At 46.7% G+C, this 25,789-nt stretch overlaps 1 protein-coding gene across 1 annotated transcript in view; it reads left to right on the top strand.

Moving 5' to 3' along the window:
• Window positions 1-25,130, top strand: part of LOC149431426 (T-cell immunomodulatory protein-like) — a gene marked incomplete at both ends in the record, with an annotated part of 37,096 nt that extends 11,966 nt beyond the window's left edge. The window contains 2 exons of the mRNA XM_089665616.1: window positions 4,171-4,214; window positions 24,968-25,130. Of these exons, the coding sequence (XP_089521742.1) occupies window positions 4,171-4,214; window positions 24,968-25,130 (207 nt within the window). The remainder of the gene's footprint in view (window positions 1-4,170; window positions 4,215-24,967) is intronic.
• Between the last annotated feature and the right edge of the window lie 659 nt (window positions 25,131-25,789).

Genomic DNA, 25,789 nt, shown 5'->3' with positions numbered 1-25,789 from the left:
CAGGAAGCAATTTGTTCATTGCAATTTAATAGTGCACTTCCGGTGAGTGCGCATTTCTACTATTTATCACAAGGCACTTTCACCGATCTGGAATTGCGGGGACCTTTATTGTGGAATTATTAACCTTTTACACTACTGTATCACATTTTAGCGCTGCACTATTTTTATGATATTCTTACTAAGGTGTTATGTTGGTTACCTTGAGTGTACAGCTGCTGAACTGAATAAGCGCTCACTTTTATTTCTGTTTTATTGTAACCAACAGAAATCTCAACTAACTTCTAGCTATTTACACTGTATACAAAATTGGAAACAGAGAAGAGCAGAGAAACTGGAGCTGCAGGGAGCAGACGGGAAGGGTGAACCAAAACTGGGAAAAGGAACAAAGGAGAGCAGGTTCAGAACAGTAGGGTACTTGGTACTGGGTACAGGGCAGAAGCAAGATTAGGATACATAGCAACAGGACATGGCAGCAGCAAAACACTGGAGCAAGAGGCACCTATAGGGGATTTACTAAATACCCTCCCAGCAGCCAGCATCAAGTTGAAACTGATTACTGGGGTCTGCTGGCTGCTAAACAACACTCACTGGTGGACACTGGAATTACAACCCTCTGCCCAGGGAACCACAGTGGCACCAACAGGTGAACCAGGTCCTAACAACAAGAGTAGGTGGGGTAGTTACTAACCAGCAAGCTTTGTAAACGATAATTACCTGATAAAGTGTAGGAATTTGGTAACCCCTAGGCATAGTGATTATAATAGAATGCTGGATTTTGGCAAACCCTTGGTAGCTGAAGATGCTTTCTTTATTGACCTGGGGTCAAACATTGGTTAAAGGTAGACTAAACTCTTGAAGCTGTGCTCAAAAAAAGACAGGCAGTTTTTTGCGCGGCAACGAGAGCCCATTATTATTATTATACAGGATTTATATTGGGCCAACAGTTTGCTCAGCGCTTTACAATATAAGGGAGACAATACATTTCTGTACAGAAGGAATAGGAGGGCCTGGCGCGAGGAGCTTACAATCTAAAGGAAGGGGGAGGTGATACAAAAGGTGATAGCTGCGGGGGATGATCTGGCGGAGGTGATTCAAGTACAGTTTTTAGGTGGAGGTGGGGTAGGCTTCCCTGAAGAAGTGAGTTTTCAAAGATCGTCTAAAGGCAGACAGGGTGGGGGCTGATTGGACATACTGTGGTAGGGAGTTCCAGAGGATGGAAGAGGCTCTGGAGAAGTCCTGGAGGTGAGCGTGGGAGAAGGTGATGAGGGAGCTAGAGAGGAGGATATCATGGGAGGAGCGGAGTGGGCGATTTGGGCGGTATCTGTGGATGAGGTTGGTGATGTAGCTAGGGGCAGTGTTGTGGATGGCTTCGTAAGCTGTGGTTAGTATTTTGCATTTTATACATTGGGTTAGTGGAAGCCAGTGGAGGGATTGGAGGAGAGGTGCAGCAGTCGCTGATCGGTTGGTAAGGTGGATGAGTCTAGCAGCAGCTTTCATAATAGACTGAAGGGGGGATAGCCTGTGTAACGGTAGACCAGTGAGGAGGGAGTTGCAGTAGTCAAGGCGGGATAAAACCAAGGAGTCATTTGAGTGGACTCCCGTGCCCATGACACACAGGGAAGAAGTCCCTGCACTTCTTTGGAAATCGCAGCCCTCATGGGAACCTCGGTTCTCAGTACGGTTGCGTTTTCCAGTGCGGCCGGCATGCCATTAGAATTAATGGCACCCGCCGCTGGTCCTCATTCTTCTGTGTGGGTGGATTTTTGTGGGGATCCGCAGCGGCACCACCTGCACAGATGTGAACCAGGGGTTAGTAAAGCCGAAAAGTAGAGTCACCGATCACAGCTTCAGCAGAACAGAATTTGAGGTCCTTTGGCCAATAAGGCGGTCTCTGTGTATGTGTTCTGAGATTGCATTTTGCCATTTTTCCGTAATTCACCTGCAGCTTTCCAGCCTCCAGTGGAAATAGCGCGCATCAGATCCAAATGTTGTCTGTATCTTCGGAAGGGCATCACAGTCCAGCTCCTTCCACGCATTACCAGGCCTCAAAGCACAGTAATTAGAGATAATGTACATTTTTTTTGTCTCACTGGTATTTCGCTAATGTGCGTTTCCATGACACCGCTTCATTAACCTGAAATAAAAAATGCTAAAAATATCGAAGGTCAGAAAACTGGCCGGCTATAAATTTGGCTTCATAATTGTAGCAAAATGCGTCTGGGGACTTTGACCTACCTTCTGCCTTTTGAGACTGCGAGTCATTTACATTTAATGACTGTTCAGTCCACGTGTCCACGTTTCCACTTCCTTTATTGACTTGATATCACGTGCTTACTTGTGATGTTACAATGATACTAAATACAAACTGTATAACTTACATAATCGCTTCTCTTTCTGTATGGGGATGATGGCACTGTAATTATTTTAATGAAAAAAAAAAATACATCTAAGTAATTTCTTCCTAATCGGTATACAGCTGTCACATGGCCCAGATCTCTCCCAGCCTATCTGCAGGGAAACAGTGGCAGGAAGAGCTTCTCGTTCTCTGCCGCTGGTCACATGTTCAAAATAAAAACACAGCCTGTGGGATACAGAGTAAAAATAAATGATTGTAACCAATAAACTGTTTTAAATCATTCAAATATGTATTTGAAATCAAATCTTTATTATTTTTGGCGATAACATTGTGTGGGCGGATGTCTGCCAGGCAAGGGTTAAGTCATGCCCCCTCCAGCCTGTCTTAACCCCTTCACTCCGGCACCTCCCGGCCCTTTAAGAGTTTCAGAAGCCAGGAGGCGGGGCGGGCTTTAGGGTCATGTGACCGCCGTGACGCGCCATCACAGCGGTTACATGATTGGGAAAGATCCAGATCGAAAGAGGAGATCGGGACCTTTCTGTGAGTACCATACATGTGTGCTGGGAGCGCGCAGGGCGCACTCTCGGCACATATGTCCTTTTTCAATAGAGCGCAAATGTGCGGCCGCTTGGCGTCTGGGAGGCTGCACATTTGCGTGTGGCTGATGTGAAAAGGTTAAAATAACAGGGATGTGATTCCTCCATCAATCAAGATGTAATATCCCTCCCCCATCGTGTTTAGCTGCTTAGTGGGCATGAAGGAGGAGGGAGGGAGCGGGCTGTCATTTACCTTACTCCTGTGCTGGGGATGGACTCAGCAGGAGCTAGGATGACAATGTATAGGTTCTGGAATATGCACTGCTTGCTGTCCTCAACGGACCGGGGTAGTCCAAAGTCACTAAATGCTAATGAAAAAAACAAAAAGAGGGTGCACCGGCCTAGTGCTCTGGGCTCTGAGGAAGAGGCTGAGTTTTCGCAACGCGTCAGCCAGTTGGTCATCCGGGGTTCCATCGTTGTGGACTCTGATGCTATATGGATTGAACACCTTTGTTCATTGTGATGTGCCTGTGTTTTATAAGTCCATTGTGAGTATCATACCTTCTATTTCATTCTTTCAATAAATATTTTAAACGACAATGCACTAGGCCGGTGCGCCCTCTTTTTGTTTTTTCATTGTCATTTACCACTCTATAGTCACACGGGCTGCATGGAAAGCATATCAGCATAGAAACTCACTAAAACTGAGCATGTGCACTAGCTGCCACCACTGCTCTGCAAAATCCCAAACCGCACTGGGGACATGATCAAAAGGGGGAGACAGAGAACAGCAGGATCAACCAGGTTTTGTTTTTTTTTTTTTTTTTTTTTTGCAGAATACAGAAAACAAATCCCATTGTGACAGAGTGGGTATGAACAGCATGTGATACAGCATTTATTATTAATAAATAAAGTAAAACCTGTGCCAAAGAAAAACATATATATATATATATATATATATATATATATATATATATATAATCCAAATCTAAATGCTGCTGCTCATGAAAGGAAAAAAACAATCCAATATAAATAAAAACAATCCACAAAGTAAAAAAATATATAAATGTGTAAGGAGTCCAAACAAAGTCCCAAATATAAGAATGTGCTCCAATTCCAGAAATAGTGCTCAACAAAATCTTCAAAAAAAAATTTTTCTTCAGTCATTAAACCAAGTGAAAATACACATTGAAAAGTACACAGCTTACACTCCTTTAGTAAATCAATCCCATTAATGTTGAGTACATTTGACTAACTGATTTGTTTCTCTCTACGCAGTGCTCAGTGGTATTTGCTCCAATGACTGTCCTCAGCAAGTCAAGGTAGGTGTATTGGGCATTATATTGACTTTAAAGCTATAATCTGGGCCAAACACATGTTGTATAAATAAAAGGACAATTTGTATAGTAGTCTTAATCTCCGTGAGCTTTGTGTATTTCTTCCGGATCTGTGCAGTCATCCAGTGTGAGACTTCCTGTAATAAAGACCGCTCACTGCTGCTCTCTCTCCTTGTGCAGGATGACTGGTCCTGTCTCCGCCCCCTCCTGTAGTTTTCTGCAGACAGCCTGTAGAGGGTGGAACCTGCTGGGCCCCTCCCACAGCCCTGCTCGTGCTCTCCTTGTGCAGGATGACTGGTCCTGTCTCTGCTCCCTCCTGTAGTTTTCTGCAGGCAGCCTGTAGAGGGAGGAGCCTGGTGGGCCCCTCCCACAGCTCTGCTCGCTCGTGCCTTGTGCAGGATGACTGGTCTTGTCTCCACCCCTTCCTGTAGTTATCTGCAGATATCCTGTAGAGGGTGGAGCCTGCTGGGCCCCTCCCACAGCCCTGCTTGCTCTCTCCTTGTGCAGGATGACTGGTCCTGTCTCCGCCCCCTCCTGTAGTTTTCTGCAGACAGCCTGTATGGATGTATGAAGTGTATGGGGTGTATGGAGTGTACGGGATGTATGGGATTTATGGGTTGCACGGGGTGTATAGGATGTACGGAATGTACAGGGTGTACGGGATGTATGGAATGTATGGGGTGTAACGGATGGACGGGTGTATGGGGTGTACGGGCTGTATGGGATGTACGGGGTGTACAGGATTTATGGGGTGCACGGGATGTACAGGATTTATGGGGTGCACGGGATGTATGGGGTGTACGGGATGTATCTTTGGTGTGGGCACTCGGCTGTGACAGTTTGCGGCTTCACAGTCGGGTGCCCACTGCACATGTCCGAGAAGCACTGTGTTTTCTGAATGGCCCTGTAATCTTCTGGGATCTGTCACGTGTCCCAGAAGTACACAAGGAGGGAGGGGGATAACTTCGGCTTCTGATCACCTAGGCAATTGCAGCAGAAGTGGGAGCGGGTACCTGTTAATTTCGGGTGCCCACTCATCCCCCGCTCTCCAAAGGTGCCAATCCTTAAGGGGGAGCAGGGGACCAGTCCTTAAAGCAGATCGTCCCCTTTTGGGTGGAGCTCCGCTTCAATGTCCAGAATTTATAAAGCTGTTCTGAGCTGTCAAAAACAGGGGGCAGAGAGCTGAAGTTACACATTGCAGAGTGATAATGAAACAAATCCTCCTACAAAAGTTGTACTTGTTTATCTGATGTATTCTCTTCTCTACGTCAATTCAAAGAGCTGAATTTATAAAGCTTTTCAGAAAGCTTCATAAGCTTTTTTCAGTGTGTTCAGAGAAAAAGGGGTCAAAGAGCAGAAATTACAATCTGCAGAGCTCAGTGAGGAGAGCTCTGAGAGCTGATTGGAGGCAAGGGACATACCCCCTTCACACAGGAACAGAGCTGACGCTGTCAATCACAGGTTGTGTGCTAGAGCTCCCTCCCCTGTCACCTTTTTCTTTTCTTTCTTGGTGTCAGGAAAACCTGTCAGAAATGATTCATACTGATAGCAGAGGAACAAGGCTACAGTCAGAAAGGACACATCGTTCTCTGGATTGGGACAAGTAGACACCATAGAGCAGGGGTGGGCAACTGTGGCCCTCCAGCTGTCGTAGAACTACAAGTCCCGTGAGTCATTGCAAAACTGACAGTTACAAGCACGACTCCCAAAGGCAGCGGCATGATGGGACTTGTAGTTCACCAACAGTTGGAGGGCCACAGTTGCCCACCCCTGCCATAGAGGGATATGCTTTATTTATATTGCATGTCTGAGGTTTACAATCACTTTAATAGACCAAAAACCAAGAGCAAATGAGAGAAGTTGATTGCCACGGCGTACATACTGCCCCAGATTGGGTTTATACATCATTTTTAACACTTGCCTGGAGTCCCATTTAAAAAGGTTCATATTTAAAATTCATTTTTATCTCCATGTTGTAGAATAGCCTGCCTGGTTTTTACTTAACCATCATCCTCTTTATCAGATATAATTATGCTTGTGAAATAAAGTTTTCGTGCCTTTATTGTGTGTTTTACAGCTCAGTGGGACGTAGTTTGCATCCTTTATATTGTGCGTCGCCTTGTTAATATTTATACCGCGCTCATGCGGCCGCGTTCTCTCCATAAAGGTGGCGAAGCTCCTGTTATATCCAGCCAGAGACCCATTGATATTCGCTGGAAGGGTCTCTTAGGTATTTTATTTCCTCCGCAGGCGCCCAAAGCAGCGTGGATAATATGAACCAATGTAAATGTTATTAAAGAAGCAGGAAACCTTATGAAAACCATTTGTATGCCGAGAAAAAAAAGAAAATTAAACAATAATTAAAAAATAATACTAGGCAAAAATCATCCATTGAGCAGTTCATACTAGCTAGATAACATTGCTGCTGTGCTGAAGTTAGATCTTTTTCCACATGGCTCCTGCGTTGGACTGCTGCCTCTGGTCACATGACACCCAGGACATCCTCTAATCCTGGGGTTTCAAACGCCATTTAATCGTGGGCAGCATCAGCATTTTGGTTGTTTCCAAAGGGCCCCCACCCAGTGGTGTGTTTAGGTTTTGTGCTGCCCTAGACAACACACAAATTGTCTGCCCCCATGTATACTGACCAACACAACCCCCCCTTCCCCCTCCCACGGAGAGAGCCTGACAGTGACCAACATACCCCCCCCCCCATGCCCCTCCCATGGTGAGAGTCTGACAGTGACCATCACAACCCCCCCTTCCCCCTCCCACGGAGAGAGCCTGACAGTGACCAACATAACCCCCCCCCATGCCCCTCCCACGGAGAGAGCCTGACAGTGACCAACACAACCCCCCCTTCCCCCTCCCACGGAGAGAGCCTGACAGTGACCAACATACCCCCCCCCATGCCCCTCCCATGGTGAGAGTCTGACAGTGACCATCACGACCCCCCCTTCCCCCTCCCACGGAGAGAGCCTGACAGTGACCAACACAACCCCCCCCCTTCCCCCTCCCACGGAGAGAGCCTGACAGTGACCAACACAACCCCCCCTTCCCCCTCCCACGGAGAGAACCTGACAGTGACCAACATAACCCCCCCCCATGCCCCTCCCATGGAGAGAGCCTGACAGTGACCAACATAACCCCCCCATGCCCCTCCCATGGAGAGAGCCTGACAGTGACCAACATAACCCCCCCATGCCCCTCCCACGGAGAGAGCCTGACAGTGACCAACATAACCCCCCCATGCCCCTCCCACGGAGAGAGCCTGACAGTGACCAACATAACCCCCCCATGCCCCTCCCATGGAGAGAACCTGACAGTGACCAACACTACCCCCCCTTTCCCCTCCTACGGAGAGAGCCTGACAGTGACCAACACAACCCCCCCCCATGCCCCTCCCACGGAGAGAGCCTGACAGTGACCAACACAACCCCCCCCCCCATGCCCCTTCCACGGAGAGAGCCTGACAGTGACCAACACAACCCCCCCCATGCCCCTCCCACGGAGAGAGCCTGACAGTGACCAACACAACCCCCCCATGCCCCTCCCACGGAGAGAGCCTGACAGTGACCAACACGACCCCCCCAAGCCCATCCCACAGAGAGAGCCTGACAGTGACCAACACAAACCCCCCCATGCCCCTCCCATGGAGAGAGCCTGACGGTGACCAACATAACCCCCCCCCATGCCCCTCCCACTGAGAGAGCCTGACAGTGACCAACATAACCCCCCATGCCCCTCCCATGGAGAGAGCCTGACAGTGACCAACATAACCCCCCCATGCCCCTCCCACGGAGAGAGCCTGACAGTGATCAACATAACCCCCCATGCCCCTCCCACTGAGAGAGCCTGACAGTGACCAACATAGCCCCCCATGCCCCTCCCATGGAGAGAGCCTGACAGTGACCAACATAACCCCCCCATGCCCCTCCCATGGAGAGAACCTGACAGTGACCAACACTACCCCCCCTTTCCCCTCCTACGGAGAGAGCCTGACAGTGACCAACACAACCCCCCCCCCCATGCCCCTCCCACGGAGAGAGCCTGACAGTGACCAACACAACCCCCCCCCATGCCCCTCCCACGGAGGGAGCCTGACAGTGACCAACACAACCCCCCCATGCCCCTCCCACGGAGAGAGCCTGACAGTGACCAACACAACCCCCCCATGGCCCTCCCACGGAGAGAGCCTGACAGTGACCAACACGACCCCCCCAAGCCCATCCCACAGAGAGAGCCTGACAGTGACCAACCCCCCCATGCCCCTCCCACGGAGAGAGCCTGACGGTGACCAACACAACCCCCCCATGCCCCTCCCACGGAGAGAGCCTGACAGTGACCAACACAACCCCCCCATCCCCCTCCCACGGAGAGAGCCCGACATTGACCAACATCACCCCGACCCCCAACCCGGGAAAGCCTTCCACTACCACCCCCCCCCCTTCCTCAGCAATAGAGAGACACTCATCTTCACAGCTCGGGACATCCCCGGGAACGAGAGTCAGGCTCTACATACACCATCAAGCAACTCGCAGCCTATCTAGGATCCCACCTGGTTCCCATTGCGCGCATGTCCCTTCTTTCATCCCTTCTAGGGAGCGGTGCTGCCCCCCTGAAAAATGCCTCTCTAGGCAAGTGCCTTCTTTGCCTTGCAGTAAATACACCACCCCACCATCAAAAGTCAAGAGTTCCCCACCCTTTCTTGCATCACAGTGCACCCCCCTTACCTTGTGCTGTTTCTGTTAAGCTGGGGGCGGAGCTGAGAAGCGGAAGGTGCAGGGTCTGGAGGAGGACCAGAAGAGGGCTGCTGTCAGCTGCTGGAGTCTGCAGAATTCTGAGACCAGGAGATAGAGATGAGGGGGAGCTGTGGCTGTACAGAGAAGCACAGGATATGTAGGAGGAGTTCTGTCCTCCTTTTTGCTGCCAACTGTGGAGATGTGAGAAGAGGGGGAGAAGAGCTTTTCCATAGCTGCACAGAGGAGCGCAGGATCTGACAGAGGAGTTCTGTCCTCTTCTCTGCTGCCAAATGCTGAGACAAGGTGCTACAGCAGCTGGAGAGGTGCGAGGGCCTGGATTTGGCCCGCGGGCCTTGCATTTGACACATGTTTTTTGCCATGTTCCAGTACGCAGGGGCTGCTGGGAGCACAATGACTCCTCCTGTACTGAATTGTATGATAACTGTACTGCCTGCCTTCGTGTTGTAAAGTGCTTCGCAATCTGTTGACACTAAATAAAACCTGTACAATGATAATAATGTGTATACATGTAAGAAAGGGACCTTAGATTGTAAGCTCCTTGCAGGCCGGGACTGATGTGAAAGTATAAGGCCCCATGTACACGGGAGACTTCTGAATGATGGAAACTGCTGGAAAACATAGATTAAAAAACGTCAGATTAGCCACGTTTGCATACCGCGTTTATGAGCGTTTGCGTTTAGAATAGTTTTTTGAAGATAACCTCAGAAGACCTTCCAAAATGCCCAGAAAGCACTGAAAAACAGTAAAAAAATTAACTATTTCAGACATTTTGAGAGAAATAGAGCGAGCAGAAGCAGAGAGAGCAGTATGTGTTGAGATTAGCTGTCTTTTTTTTTTTTTGTGGTGTTTGGATGTTCCGGCTCATTTCTGTGCAGAAATTATTGCAGCAGTGTCTGACATACTTTCTTTCATGCGAAACCTCAAAGTATGGCGTACCTGGTCCATCTGAGTACCGGGAAAACGCTTTGCATGCATTTTTCATGATGAAAAAAGGCTCTGGACAGCATCTGGGAATGGAAGAGTTAAAAAAAAATTTGCAAAGGCCTATAAACGTGGTTAGCCGCGTTTACAAGCGGTTTGCATTTGAAAAGCTGATAAAATCTACTCCTGAACGCAAGTTTTCTGCGTTCAAAAAACGATTTTAAATGACGATTTGCACATGGACACATAGGAAAACATTAGGGAGAGTTCAGGGGCTGCTGAAAAAAACGCAGAAAAGCTCCTAAATGTGAGTTTATCAGCTGCAGTGTACATGGAGCCCTAATATGTAAAGCACCGTGTAACTTGTTGGTGCTGCAAAAACACTTGTAATGAACGAATAGCTTTTTAAAGCCAATTCCTTGAGGAAGAGGGAGAGGCTTGCAAACATTCGACCTCCATTTATCATGAAAGGTCCACTTTAAGGGTGCTAAAAATACTATTCAAGGTTCAGCAGTCACAGTGAAATCTCTTCTCCCTTCGCATGGCATTGTACATGCATAAAACCTCGGTGGACCCTTGAAAGAAACTTCTTTTTTTTTTTTTTTTTTTTTTTTTTTACAAGCGGTGTCACCAAGGTCTACTTGCAAAGCTACTGAATGATTGATTTTCCTGACAGCGTGGATCCCGAACCCCTCGCCGCACTCGACTCCCGGCCTGCGTCCTTTTGAAGTTCTCTTTCCATCTTAACTGCCGCCTGAAATGCCAGGGTTTCACCGTTCACAAATGTATTCAGCTTGATAAATGGTGGTAAAGTGAATAGGAAGCCTAGCTTTTCGACCTGCATTTGTTAACTGGAGCTTTCAATAAAAAAAAAAACAAAAATGAAAAAAAAACAATCCCGCATTTAATCACATTTTTAGTAAAAAAGAAAATTTGAGGTAACAAAGGATGTGAAGGCCAACAAAATAACCGTGAAAGCATTGCTCGTATTCAAAATGCACAAACTAGAACCTTTGAAAAAGGACTTTGTTGCTAAAACAAAAATACTTTGTGTATAATGTACAGGGACCTAGGGGTGCCCAACCTTCAGGCGGCTCAAAAAGCTTTCCAATACGGCCGACTCCCATGATGTACTGTAGACCAAAGACCTGACACCTCTGTGTAGTATCAGCGGTTGCCATTACTGCTCATCTCCCAATTTTCCTGTTGGCCCATCACTAAGGTGGGTCGCCTCACTTACCATTAACAATGTGCAGGAGATAGGATGTCCTACATCCCGGGAAGGATCAGGAAGTTCAGAAGCATTGCCTAGTGAACTGTACTGTACTCTCTACATTTGGGTAAATTACATTTTACCATAGTAGGTCGTATTCAAAATGCACAAACTAGAACCTTTGAAAAAGGACTTTGTTGCTAAAACAAAAATACTTTGTGTATAATGTACAGGGACCTAGGGGTGCCCAACCTTCAGGCGGCTCAAAAAGCTTTCCAATACGGCCGACTCCCATGATGTACTGTGGACCAAAGACCTGACACCTCTGTGTAGTATCGGCGGTTGCCATTACTGCTCGTCTCCCAATTTTCCTGTTGGCCCATCACTAAGATGGGTCGCCTCACTGGCCACTAACAATGTGCAGGAGATAGGATGTCCTACATCCCGGCAAGGATCAGGAAGTTCAGAAGCATTGCCTAGTGACCTGTACTCTCTACATTTCGGTAAATTACATTTTACCATGGTAGGTCATATCCAAAATGCACAAACTAGAACCTTTGAAAAAGGACTTTGTTGATAAAACAAAATTACTTTGTGTATAATGTACAGGGACCTAGGGGTGCCCAACCTGCAGGTGGCTCAAACAGCTTTCCGATACCATGGTAGTTCGTATTCAAAATGCACAAACTAGAACATTTGAAAAAGGACTTTGTTGCTAAAACAAAAATACTTTGTGTATAATGTACAGGGACCTAGGGGTGCCCAACCTTCAGGCGGCTAAAAAAGCTTTCCAATACGGCCGACTCCCATGATGTACTGTGGACCAAAGACCTGACACCTCTGTGTAGTATCGGCGGTTGCCATTACTGCTCGTCTCCCAATTTTCCTGTTGGCCCATCACTAAGATGGGTCGCCTCACTGGCCACTAACAATGTGCAGGAGATAGGATGTCCTACATCCCAGCAAGGATCAGGAACTTCAGAAGCATTGCCTAGTGAACTGTACTGTACTCTCTACATTTGGATAAATTACATTTTACCATGGTAGGTCGTATTCAAAATGCACAAACTAGAACCTTTGAAAAAGGACTTTGTTGCTAAAACAAAAATACTTCGGGTATAATGTATAGGGACCTAGGGGTGCCCAACCTGCAGGCAGCTCAAAATGCTTTCCCATACGGCCGATTCTCACAATGTACTATGAAACAAAGACCTGACACCTCTGTGTAGTATCGGCGGTTGCCATTACTGCTCGTCTCCCAATTTTCCTGTTGGCCCATCACTAAGATGGGTCGCCTCACTGGCCATTACTAATGTGCAGGAGATAGGATGTCCTACATCCTGGGAAGGATCAGGAAGTTCAGAAGCTTTGCCTAGTGACCTGTACTCTCTACATTTGGGTAAATTACATTTTACCATAGTAGGTCAAGTGAATGCATTTTTAAAGAGGGTTTCTGTAAATTCAAAGCACCTATCTTTGAAAGGTAGACCATTGGGCCTCTTTAGCACAAGACTAGTGTCCAGATCAACTAGAAAGTGCCCTGTGATTAAAAGTGCCAATCCAATAACTCAAAGAATCCTGACCACTATCCACACATCGGACAACATACATCAGAAAAAGTACTGCAATTGTAGAGCTCCGTCAGTCAACAAATGGATGAATGGCATAAATATCACTCAATTCATAAAAACAAATAAATGTGAATAAATAATTTAAAATATCACAAGATGGACAAGAGTCCATCAATTTAAACCGAAACTAAATCCACCAACAAAATCTCCTCTTGGCGATAAAGGTGCTTCCCAATGGAGGAAAAATCAGCCAAGAATCATGTGAAACACTCTCCTTAAATATCTCCTCTGTGCACCAGCCACCAGTGATAACACTGCTGCTTACCAGTTAGACCTCAGACATTGGGAGGTCTCACAGCACTTGTAAGGAGACAACCAAGATGGATGGATGTTCTGTACTCGATCCCCCAACCTTTCTAGCCAGCCTGCCGGCCCCTTCCACCAAGCAAGCAGTCAAGCTCAAGTCACATAAAAGAGGAAGGGGAATCACCCATAGTGGAGTATTAATAAAAGCTGAGTATCTACTGACATATAAGCAAAGAAAAACAGCATATCACAAATGATTCATTAATCACCCTTCGGCAGGCGTGATGATGTCACTGCTGTAACTCCACCCTACATGTTTTGTCCAAACGGACATCTTCACAGGGGCCTTCTTTGTGGCCCCCAGGGAAGAAGCCCTTTTGGACAAAACACGTAGGGCAGAGTTACTGTGGTGAAGTCATCGTTCCCACCTTGTAACGCTGGCTTACGCGTTTCGTCCAAACAGACATTTTCTTTGCTTATATGTGAGTAGATACCTACTTTTTATTACATACTACATGTGTTTTTAATACTACACTACGGGCAATTCTCCTTCCTATTTTATGTGAATTAGGTGATCTTGGTGGCTTTGTGTCCAGATCAAAATTATATTGTTCACAAGCCACTGTTGTCCCTCCGTAAAGGCCATGTGTGCTGCATTAAAAGGTGGAATATTTATTTCCATGGCTGTCATCCATTCACCTTGAAGGCATCTTTGGAGATGGTAATATGCATATGCATCCATGGAACACAGTTAAAGCCCCATGAAACGGAGCTAAAACCCAACTCCAGACTCTAACAGGATGATAGGAAAGGCCATTTTGTATGGATGGCCTTACTGCACAATGTTCCTGAGTCTTATCTACATCTCACTCCCTTTCATAGTATGAAGATTCTCGTTGGCATGCATGCCTGTAGTGGTTAATAGATCTGTATTGGTGAGTCAGGCCTGTTTTCATCCATCCGAGCCCACGTGAGCTCTCCAACCTTCCAGGAATTAATGTCTAGCTCACTCGCCGTCCGCTGAAAAGATCAGCAAAATGGTGTCCTTCAAGCCACAAAAGGTCAAGTTGTTTTCTTCCTGCTCCTATTAATGATAAATATCTGGCCGTACAGAGTATTAGGCTGCCAAAACAGAAGATGTTATTAACATGGACTAGCTGCCTCCGCGCAAAGAGATGAACGGCGGGCTCCATCGAGTCATTCCTGGCCGCATTTGTGCACGTCCATCAAACCCCGCGCTACTCCATCATTTCTCCCGTTATTTGCATTGCTAGATGTTGAAAGGCTTATTTTCTGCACCATTGAAAAATGAATCATCCCAATTCCACTCCCCTCGTCAGTATTCTGACCTCGGCTGTCCATCCACATCTCACAAAGATACTTTCACTAGCTTAGTTCAGGAGATGAACACTGAGCTTCTCCGGGAACGTGATAGAGGAGCACGCATTGTTGCATCATGCGGATTGATGTAGACATCATGTAGACCAGGGGTGTTCAACCTTTTGACCTTCCTGGGCCACATTGGAAAAAGAGGAATTGTCTTGGGCACAAATAAAATAAACTAACAATAAAGCCGGCCGTAGACAAAGTGATTTTTTTTCCTGAAACCAAAGTTTACTGGAAAGAAAATTGCTCAATTCCCCCATCAACACAGTCCGTGTGGATGGGGAAATCCCTCCGGCAGGCAGAGCCATTGTATTCTCCCAGCAGGGGCAGAGCTGTCCCCGCCAAGAGAACACAGTGATTAATGCTAGTGGCTATAATAGCTGCTAGTAATAATCGCATGTAAAAGCCGGCAGCCTGGTTTACGTAAGTTTATCGATCGATTAACTTGGGTACGTTCAGCCTGCCCATAGATGGTTCAAAGCAGGAACTGGCCGAGAAATGGCTGGCTTAATGATAGCTAATGCAACCTTTCTCAACTAGGGTGCCTTGAGGTTTCTTCATGGGTGGCTTGGCAAAATGTCTACAAACTGCCCAAAACTTGTATACAAACCAGCGGGTAGAACAAGCCTGCTTTTTAGTTACACAAAGCTACAGGTTTTCATTGTGCACAATTAGGACCTTCTAGCGGCCGGCATCCTGACCACCAATCATCATCAGTTGATAAGGAGGATGTTGGTTTGCCTGCACAGCATCCTAGTTTGACCCTCCCCTGCCCCTCTCTATCAGTGCCGGGGTCACATTAGCTCAGTGATGAAGAAAAACTGAGGGAGAAGAGAAACATTGGGATACTAGTCAGTACCAGTGTGCAAAAGTGTATTTGTTTTGGAAGAATAAATCCCCTCCAATGTTGGGTGTCCTACATGTGTGGATGTTGCTGCATTATATAAAAACTATTAGAATAGTTTTTCACATTTTAGAATGGGGTCTAAAGACTGTCCATAATTTCAAAGGGTGCCTTGGCTGAAAAACACTGAGCTAATGTATCAGAAGACCCCCCCAGTTGGACTTTCTTGCAGCATTGAGCAATTATACGTATTTCCAAAAAGACGTTGTGATAAAAGAATCGTCAGCTTTATTACAAACACATATTTTGTATAAAATACATAGATTCTAAAGGAACGACGCTCCGACAGTATTCATACAAAAAACTCTTTACACATGGTCAGAGACCACACGGATAGGAAGAGAAAATTACTCCAACGCATTTCGATCATTCCACATTTGCGATCTTCAGGGGCCATAAAGACAAGGAACTTTCTAGTAAACAATAACAAGTAAATATACCAAAATATCATTTATTTGGTATATTTACTTGCTGTTGTAAATAACTTACATAGGTTGTTCAAATTCCTCTGTAAAAACTTTCTTCTTTATCATTACAGTTAAAAAATAGATTATTTGTTGTATAGAACAACAGGTGTGGTAGAAAAAAAAATTATATCTGCCCTAGGTTTTTAATACGCTAGGCCACAGTCTTTATTCTTTTATCTAAAGTGTTACTAAACCCCGGACCCCGCATTCACTATATCCGCTCTCCCAAGACCCTGCATTCACTATATCCGGTCTCCCAGGACCCCGCATTCACTATATCTGGTCTCCCCGGACCCCGCATTCACTATATCCGCTCTCCCCGGACCCTGCATTCACTATATCCGCTCTCCCCAGACCCTGCATTCACTATATCCGCTCTCCCCAGACCCTGCATTCACTATATCTGCCCCCCCCCCGGGCCCCGCATTCACTATATCTGCCCCCCCCCCGGGCCCCGCATTCACTATATCCGGTCTCCCCGGACCCCGCATTCACTATATCTGGTCTCCCCGGACCCCGCATTCACTATATCCGCTCTCCCCGGACCCTGCATTCACTATATCCGCTCTCCCCGGACCCTGCATTCACTATATCCGCTCTCCCCGGACCCTGCATTCACTATATCTGCTCTCCCTGGACCCCGCATTCACTACATCCGCTCTCCCCGGACCCCGCATTCACTATATCCGCTCTCCCCGGACCCCGCATTCACTATATCCGCTCTCCCCGGACCCCGCATTCACTATATCCGCTCTCCCCGGACCCCGCATTCACTATATCCGCTCTCCCCGGACCCCGCATTCACTATATCCGCTCTCCCCGGACCCCGCATTCACTATATCCGCTCTCCCCGGACCCTGCATTCACTATATCCGCTCTCCCCGGACCCTGCATTCACTATATCTGGTCTCCCCAGACTCTGTATTCACTATATCCGCTCTCCCCAGACCCCGTATTGACTATATCCGCTCTCCCCGGACCCCGCATTCACTATATCTGGTCTCCCCGGACCCCGCATTCACTATATCTGGTCTCCCCGGACCCCGCATTCACTATATCTGGTCTCCCCGGACCCCGCATTCACTATTTCCGCTCTCCCCGGACCCCGCATTCACTATATCCGCTCTCCCCAGACCCCGCATTCACTATATCCGCTCTCCCCGGACCCCGCATTCACTATATCCGCTCTCCCCGGACCCCGCATTCACTATATCCGCTCTCCCTGGACCCCGCATTCACTATATCCGCTCTCCCCGGACCCCGCATTCACTATATTCGCTCTCCCCGGACCCCGCATTCACTATATCCGCTCTCCTCGGACCCTGCATTCACTATATCTGGTCTCCCGGGACCATGCATTCACTATATCCGCTCTCCCCGGACCCTGCATTCACTATATCCGCTCTCCCCGGACCCTGCATTCACTATATCCGCTCTCCCCGGACCCCGCATTCACTATATCCATTCTCCCCGGACCCTGCATTCACTATATCCACTCTCGCTGAACCCTGCATTCACTATATCCGCTCTCCCCGGATCCCGCATTCACTATATCCGCTCTCCCCGGACCCTGCATTCACTATATCCGCTCTCCCCGGACCCTGCATTCACTATATCCACTCTCGCCGAACCCTGCATTCACTATATCTGCTCTCCCACAGTACACAGAACATGGGAATGCAATTATTTTAGCCAATATAAACTGCTAAATACCTTTTCTCATCGGCAGTATATAAAAAGTCTTGTGACTTCTATCAGTGTCCAGCCAAGCACTGGTTAAAGCTTGGAGGAGTTTTCATTTTGCTCTAGGAGGATGCAGAACCCCTGACCTCTGTCTAGATGGTGTTGATTGGCCCTGTGCTGATCACATGCACACTCCCAAGAAAAAAACAAAAATACTCTCTAACTGTGCACACCAAACTGAGCATGCGCAGAGTGACTCCACTTGATATGTCTTATCAGGAGATAAAAGGGGACACTGGAAGAAGGGGAGGATCAGAGAAGTCACGATCAAACTGGTTTTACACAATGCTGAGGATTAACCCCTTAGGTCCCACAATGAGTATAACAAGCGTGCTTTACTTCATCTACAGACTGATTGGACTGTTGTGGGTTCAGGAACACTTTAAAGCTTTCTATAACTCATGATCATCCTGATGTACCATGAGCTGGAGGTTTGATCCTTTGTAGCAGGGATCCCCCTGGACCAGAAAAGTATTTTCTGTACTAGATTAGAGGTTAACAAACTATGATTTGAGGGCCAAAACCAGCCCACTGCAAGATTAAATCTGGATTTCAGGGACCCCATCTGGCTGTCAGTGGATGCGCCAGTCACTGCCAGCCAGTCAGTCATGACACTCCCCAGCTTAGACCCCCACCTTCCTCAACTGTGGATGGTTACTGTTACCGCTGGTGTCCTAGCAACCAGTGATGTAGGTGCCCTACCCCCAGCATGTACAGGATGAGTAGCTTTCCTCTGCTCAGACCTGCCCCACCCCGACCCTTCCACCCTGCTATTCTGCCACCTGAAAGTTAAGAGGGAACTCTGCTGAGCACACATGGATGTAAGGGGAGACTTTGCTAGGTACTCCTAGATGTAAGGGAGTACCCTAAGGGACATTCCTGGATGTCAGGGAGGACTATGCAAGGTTCACCTGGGTGTAAGGGGGTACTCTGCTGGTCACGCCTGGATGTAAGGGGGTACTCTGCTGGGCACTCTTGAATGTAAGGGGGTACTCTGCTGGTCATGCCTGGATGTAAGGGGGTACTCTGCTGGTCACGCCTGGATGTAAGGGGGTACTCTGCAGGGCACTCTTGAATGTAAGGGGGTACTCTGCTGGAACTCTTGACTGTAAGGGGGTACTCTGCTGGGCATGCCTGAATGTATGGCGGTACACTGCTGGAACTCTTGGATGTAAGAGGGTACTCTGCTGGGCACTCCTGGATGTAAATGGGAACTCTGCTGGGTACTCCTGGATGTAAGGGGGAACTCTGCTGGAACTCCTGGATGTAAGGGGGAACTCTGCTGGGCACGCCTCAATGTTAGGTTGGAGTTTTCTGGACACTTCTTGATGTAAGGGTGACCTCTTTTGGACATGTCTTAATTTAAGGAGGGGACTCTGCTGGGCACTCGTGAATGTAAGGTGGGAGTCTTTTGGACACTTCTTGATGCAAGGAGAGGACTCTTTGGCATTCCTGGATGTAGGGGGGAACTCTGCTGGGTACTCCTAGATGTAAGGGGGTACTCTGCTGGAACTCCTGGATGTAAGGGGGAACTCTGCTGGGCACTCCTCAATGTTAGTTGGGACTCTTCTGGACACTTCTTGATGTAAGGAGAGTACCCTTGGGTACTCTTGGATGTAAGGGGGAACTCTTTTGGACACGTCTTGATTTAAGGAAGGGACTCTGCTGGGCACTCCTAGATGTAAGGGGGAACTCTGCTGGGCACTCCTGAATGTTAGTTGGGAGTCTTCTGGACAATTCTTGATGTAAGGAGAGGACTCTTGGGTACTCTTGGATGTAAGGGGGAACTCTTTTGGACACATCTTGATTTAAGGAGGGGACTCTGCTGGGCACTCCTCAATGTTAGTTGGGAGTCTTCTGGACACTTTTTGATGTAAGGAGAGGACCCTTGGGTACTCTTGGATGTAAGGGGGAACTCTGCTGGGCACTCCTCAATGTTAGTTGGGAGTCTTCTGGACAATTCTTGATGTAAGGAGAGGACTCTTGGGTACTCTTGGATGTAAGGGAGAACTCTTTTGGACACTTCTTGATTTAAGGAGGAGACTCTGTTGGGCACTCGTAGATGTAATGTGGGGACTACTAGAAACTCCTGGATCTAAATGGGAGACTTATTAATTCATTTAAATTTTATTCTTTCATTTGTAAAACTGATTTTTTTTTTCAGCCCGCAAATATTTGTAAAATATAGGATGTGGCCCATACGCTAAAAAGTTTGCAGACCCCTGTACTAGATGATCAAAAATGTACAACCCAAAGATTTTACTCGGAAAGAGTCTTTCCAGTCTAGTTGTTCAGTTCAAATCTATTGTACAAGTGGTGATAATTATTAGATGTGATTTCAGATGATTGCAGTGTGGCCCGATAAACATGACCCCCTGTGACTGGAAGAGTCGGGACTGGCTGCGCTTCTAGTCCTGTATCTATATATATATCAAGTACCTTTTAATAGAGCTCCAGCTGGATTTCAGGTTTAATGGCCCTTTAATAATACCAACCCCCACAATGATGAATGCCGATCCACTACTTCCTGCCCTTGAAACCCATTTACGCCCCCACCCACCCACCGCGTGTTTGTTTTGCGGGGCTCCAGAGCTCGCCCTGTTTTTGTTAGATGTTCCCTTGCTTTCCCCTCAGTGTCCATTTTCACAGCAGAATTGTCTCTTTAGCCGATCTGTAGAATTATTTTTGAATGTTTAGGTCCAAGTGGTGCTTTAGTCTTTTATGTGTTCTGTCTATTACAATCATTTATATAGCGCTGACCATCTACACAGCACTTTACATATTGTACATTCACATCCGTTCCTAACCTCTAGAGCAGCCTTTTTCAGCCAAGGTGAGATTCCTTGAGGTTTTCTTTGAGTGATTTGTCTAAAAATGTCTAAAAATTGCCCAAAATGTGTATACAAGCTAGTGGGTGGGATAGTCCTAGCTTATAGTTTACACAAAGCCACAGGTTTTCATTGTGCTCCATTATGACCTCCTAGCCGCCGAAGCCTTCACAACCAATGACATCTTAAGGAGGATGAGGGTTTCCTGCACAGCATCCTTATTTGACCCTCCCCCGCCCCTCTCCATCAGTGCTGGGGTCATATTAGCTCAATGATGGAGAAAAACTGAGGGAGAGGAGAAACATTGGTATACTAGTCAGTACCAGTGTGCCAAAGTGTATTTTCTTTGGAAGAATAAATCACCTCCAACGTTGGGTGTCCTACATGTGTGGCTGTTGCTGCGTTATATATACTGTAACTAATAGAATAGTTTTTCACATTTTAGAATGAGGTGCCTTAACCCCCTGGCGGTATTCCCGAGTGTAGGTCGGGGTAAAGTTTCAGCACCACAAGCGGTAACCCCGAGCTCAGGAATACACTGCAGCGTTGCTCCGGGATCTCTTCTGTACTTACCTTGTCCTTTGCTCCCGCGATGTCCCTCCTGCAGTGTCCCCTGTAATGTCCTCCGGCCGATGCCGGCATCTGTCTTCCGGGTTCCGTTCCCTGTGACGTCGGGACGTACGGGGGACAGAACTGGCGGGAAATTTTAAAAGTGACATTCACTAAATACACTAAAATATAGTATAACATTCCTGTATCAAACCATTTCACATACATTTTGTCCCGAGTGCTTTGTCCGGCGCCCTGCCTGCATTTTTACTGTTCTTTCTGCCTGGAAACTGAGAAACGTCCATGGCGTCCAAAAAGCGTCCCTTTAGGTCAGACGCGGGTTTAGACCGGCTAGAGAACAGCGATAGTAAATCAGAACCACTTGCAGAATTGAGTGATAATGATTCGTGGGGGAAATTCCTCATCAGACACTGAAAACGATTCTGCGACTGAGCTCAGCGATGTGCGAACTTGGCGCTCTATTTCACATTTCAGTGTTTTTGGTTTGATTATATTATTGAATTAAATTTATTATTATATTATTATTTTTTATGATTATTTATTAAATTATAATTTATGATTTCGTGTTTCAAATTTTATCATCCCCGGGATGTTTACTAGACTCTTGTTCAGACAGATTTCAGCGAGTTATTCCTAAAAATTACAGGCCTACAATAAAAAAAATACATATTTCCATGCAAAAAAATGTACCGCTTTCAGCACAGAAATACGGACATAATCAGACCGCTTGGGAGGTTAAGACTGTCCCATGATTTTAAAGGGTGGTTTGCCTAAAAAAAAAGGTTGAGAAACACTGCTCCAGAGCTTACAATCTAAGGTCCCTGTCCCTCAGACACGCACATACTAAGGCCAACTTAGAAAGGACCATTAAACCTACTAGCATGTCTTTGGTTCGTGGGAGGAAACCCAGAGAAGCACAGGGAGAACACGCAAACTCCATGCAGATAATGCCATGGTGTGGATTTGAATGGAGAAACCCAGTGCTGCATGGGAGAAGTGCTAACCACTAAGCCACAGTGCTTCCCATGTACTCTGATGTAAACCCCCCGCAATTAAATTCTAATACTTGCTCCCTCTTGGTCTGTTGAAATAGAACTATAGGCACAATATGTGGTTTTTGGGGGGTGGTTTTCATTTTGGATGGCGTAAGGGAGGGTTATAACCCCTGTCAGATTTTTTTTTCACCATCTGTGTCCCATTGTGGAGATTTCCCTGTCCCATAGCCAAACAGGAAGTGAGAGGAAATTCCTGCATATTAAGGTCATTCCTTGAGGACCCCCAGGTCACCAGAGGAAGATTTCCCCTCTATTACCTTTCTGGGGACAACCCAAAATTTGGGATTTTGTTTTACTATCACTTTCAATGGTAATGCCTTGTTTGCCTTGTGGTAAATACGTCCCTGCCTGTGATGGTATTCCCCAGGGGCAGCACCATTTATATACAGGGAGCCGTTTGGAGGCTGGGAATGTGGACCTGCATGCATCTTTAAAGCGCTTTATGACTTTTGAACTTCGAGAGTCCTATTGATTCGGTAAGCACATTTGAGTCTCCCCTCTCAGTGGTGCTCAATGTTAGAAAGTAACGTGCTCAAGAAGAATTTTCAATCCTCTTCCTTTGAATTTGCTGTGGTTGAATGTCGATTTGACCCCACCAGCGACTACAAAATAGAACAAAGGTTCTTAAAGCAAAAATTTCGAATGGAAAGTTTAGTGTATGGCTGACTTTTAGTCTGGAAATGGAAAATATTTATATAAGGTAAACTGAATGGATGCGACTTTAGGAAAAGATTCTGAGTTTAAAGCGGAGCTCCTCCCAAAAGGGGAAGTTCCTCTTTAAGTCTTTGTCCCCCCGCTCCCCATTAAGGATTAGCACCTTTGGGAAGCGGGTACCCAAATTTGACAGGCACCCGCTCCCACTTCCACTGTGATCGCCTAATTGGAAGCGGAAGTTTTCCCACCCTCCCCGTAGTCTTCTCGGACACGTGACAGGTCCCAGAAGACTGCAGGGCCATTCGCAAAGTGCAGCGCTTCTCACGCACGCGCAGTGTGCAGTCGGGTGCCCACACTGAAGATGCTGGTGCCGGGGAGAGAAGACAGCCGGTGAAACCAGCCATGATGAGGACACCGCTGGACCGAGGGACAGGTAAGTGTCTGTATTTTAAAAGTCAGTAGCTACAGTTTTTGTAGCTGTTGACTTTTATTTTTATTTTTTTTCAGGTGGAACTCCACTTTAAGTAAAAACCCATTCATTCTATATGAGCTGGCAGTTTGCCTTATGCACAAAGTATTTGACAAGCATTTGTTTGTTTGTTTGTTTGTTTTTTTGCACCACACGGCATGTGCGTTCGAACACCGACCACAGACACCACAGCCGACCATACAAGACTAAACGACATCAGTCTTGAAGTAAATCAGGAAGTAGACTAGTTTATTTCAACACAGATACAAGATATATACACTCAGGGGACAGCCCCCCCTCCCTACATAATGACACAGGGTGGGGCAATCTACATTTAGTAACAAGAGACACACAGGTATTCAAACTTCACACCAGCAGACAGTCCCATCAGGAGGGAGATCTGCTGGAGGACCCCCCCCCCCAATGAACTAATACACATAAACACACATCCCATAATAGTTTGCTCCCAAGCCTGACAAACAATAGAACAATGGGACAACCACATGGCATTAAACAATCCACAACCCCCACCTAGACATGTCTACACAGTATTAGGACAGATCACCCTGTACCCCTAACAGGCACAGGGTGACTTACACATAATAGGGATATGGGAAGCTGAGACATGGGTCTCCCCACCTCTCCAAAATGAACTGTGTTCCATGGGCCCCCCACCCAAAGTGACTCCCGTCACATGCATTTTTGCACATGGGCATATGTAAATGTACATCCCTGAGAGTGCCGTGTTACCTGCACAGGAGCGCACAGGCGTTCTGTGCATCCCCATGCAGCCAGTCCCATTCTTGGAAATTGCATGAAACACTGCCACTGCTCCTGATTTGACATACATGCAGGTGCAAGGACCCAAATCCACATGGCTGTCATATTTGGAGCAGCAGCTATGTCTGTCCAGCCACTGTGTCCCAGTTGACATGACTGGGGCTGGCTGCATTGGAATGCATGGGAGACTTGTGCATCCCTGTGCAGGCAAACACATAGCCCTTGCCATGGACCTAAGCATAAAGTGGTTCTAAACCTCAGGCATGAATTATAAACAAAGCATATCCCTCTATAGTGTGTACTTGTCTCAGTCCAGAGCACTAAGTGTCATTTCTGTCTGCTGCCCTGTTTCTTCATGAGTCACTTCTGACACGTTTTGCTGACACCAAGAGAAAAATGGTGACAGAGGAGGGACCTCTAGCAGATTGACAGCCCCCTGTGAGCTGTGTGAAGGGGGGGTTGTCTCTCTCTTCCCTCCAATCAACTCTCAGAGTTCTCCTGAAAAAGAAAGTAAGGCGCCTCTAAGTGCAGTATGGACAATTTATTTAGTAAACAATAGATAAGTTGCACTTACAAGATAAATAGTTAAAAAGCCTCATGGTGTGCTGTAATTAGATCCAGGTGGGACATCCAGCCGTCCAACAGCAAACTCTGTCTTTAGGATCAGGAAGTAGAGTCCAGGATGTGCCTGTGCATCAAAATGAGGCTTGGAGAGCAGAGTCGGATGTAGAAGGGGCGGTAACGCGTTTCAGAGCATGCTCAGTAGGCTCCTTCTTCAGACCTACCGCGCTTAAAGGCGTCCTCCCAGAACGAGAGAACCACCTTGCGCCCGTCATTGGACTATATGGCGGGGGGAGGTGGTTAAAGTGTTGTTAAATCCAAAAGGAAACATTTATTATGTGGCAGCTTATCAATTCTTAGATGTGGTGGCTGCATTCATTTTCATTTTGTAGACTTTCTTTCCTTTATTTTCATCTTACTATGGCACACCAATGTGAAGGGGACCTTAGGGTGTACTCACCAGAGCAGCAAGTACACATGGGGGTGCCCTTTTATTTTCATGTATCTCTTGTATGTATATTTTAGTAACAACTGTCTCTTCTTTCAGCCTTTCGGTGTGAACCAGCCCGGCCCCTACATTATGTACATGACGGTGGACGCCAACGGTTATCTGAAAAATGCATCCGGTAAGAGGTCGTGTTTTCTTGGTTCATTGGCTGTATGTGTAGAATGGCAGTGCACCCTTAGGCCCCTTTCACACGAGCGTTCCGGTTTGTTTTTTCATTAGTTCAAGGAAAAAACGGATCAGTTTACATCAATTTTTCATCAGTTTACATTCATTTTTTTTACCTGTTTTTCATCTGTTTACATCCGGTTTTTGTCTGTTTTCAGCCAATTTTCATCCGCTTACATACGTTTTTTGTCCATTTTCATCTGTTTTTCGTCCGTTTACATACGTTTTTTGTCCGTTCCTTTTTTTTAACTGAAGAAAATTAGGAGTTTCTTCCTTTAAAAAAAACAGATGTTAATGGATGCAGACATTAACGGATGTAAACAGGTGATCATCCATTCCCATCCACTAGTCCATAGAAATACATGGGTGTCCATTTTTCATCCGTAAATGGGCAGATGATAAACGGACATACGGAACGCCCGTGTGGGCCTTAGTAATGAGGTGCAAAAGGCAAAGTTGCCAAAATCACTAATGGCCAATCAGGTACAAGTTTTTATTTTATAAATAATTTTATACTTTGATAAAAAAAAACCGCCATGTACTCCGTTTACATTGCGGTCCCCAGAGCTTTGATTTCACAAGTACAATAAGCCGTGCAGAAATTGTCGCTGTGGTATCTGAAGGCCAAAGTCGAAGAAAATAGGATTACTGGAAGAAAAAAAAAAAGAGAACGTTTCTTGAGCTACTCCACTTCGC

Source organism: Staurois parvus, unplaced genomic scaffold (genome assembly GCF_062004578.1).
Source record: "Staurois parvus isolate SC_StPar_1 unplaced genomic scaffold, SC_StPar_1.0 ptg002265l, whole genome shotgun sequence".
NCBI classification, from domain to species: domain Eukaryota; kingdom Metazoa; phylum Chordata; class Amphibia; order Anura; family Ranidae; genus Staurois; species Staurois parvus.
Note: the sequence above shows the minus strand (reverse complement) of the source record. Positions and strands in the feature narration are given on the sequence as shown.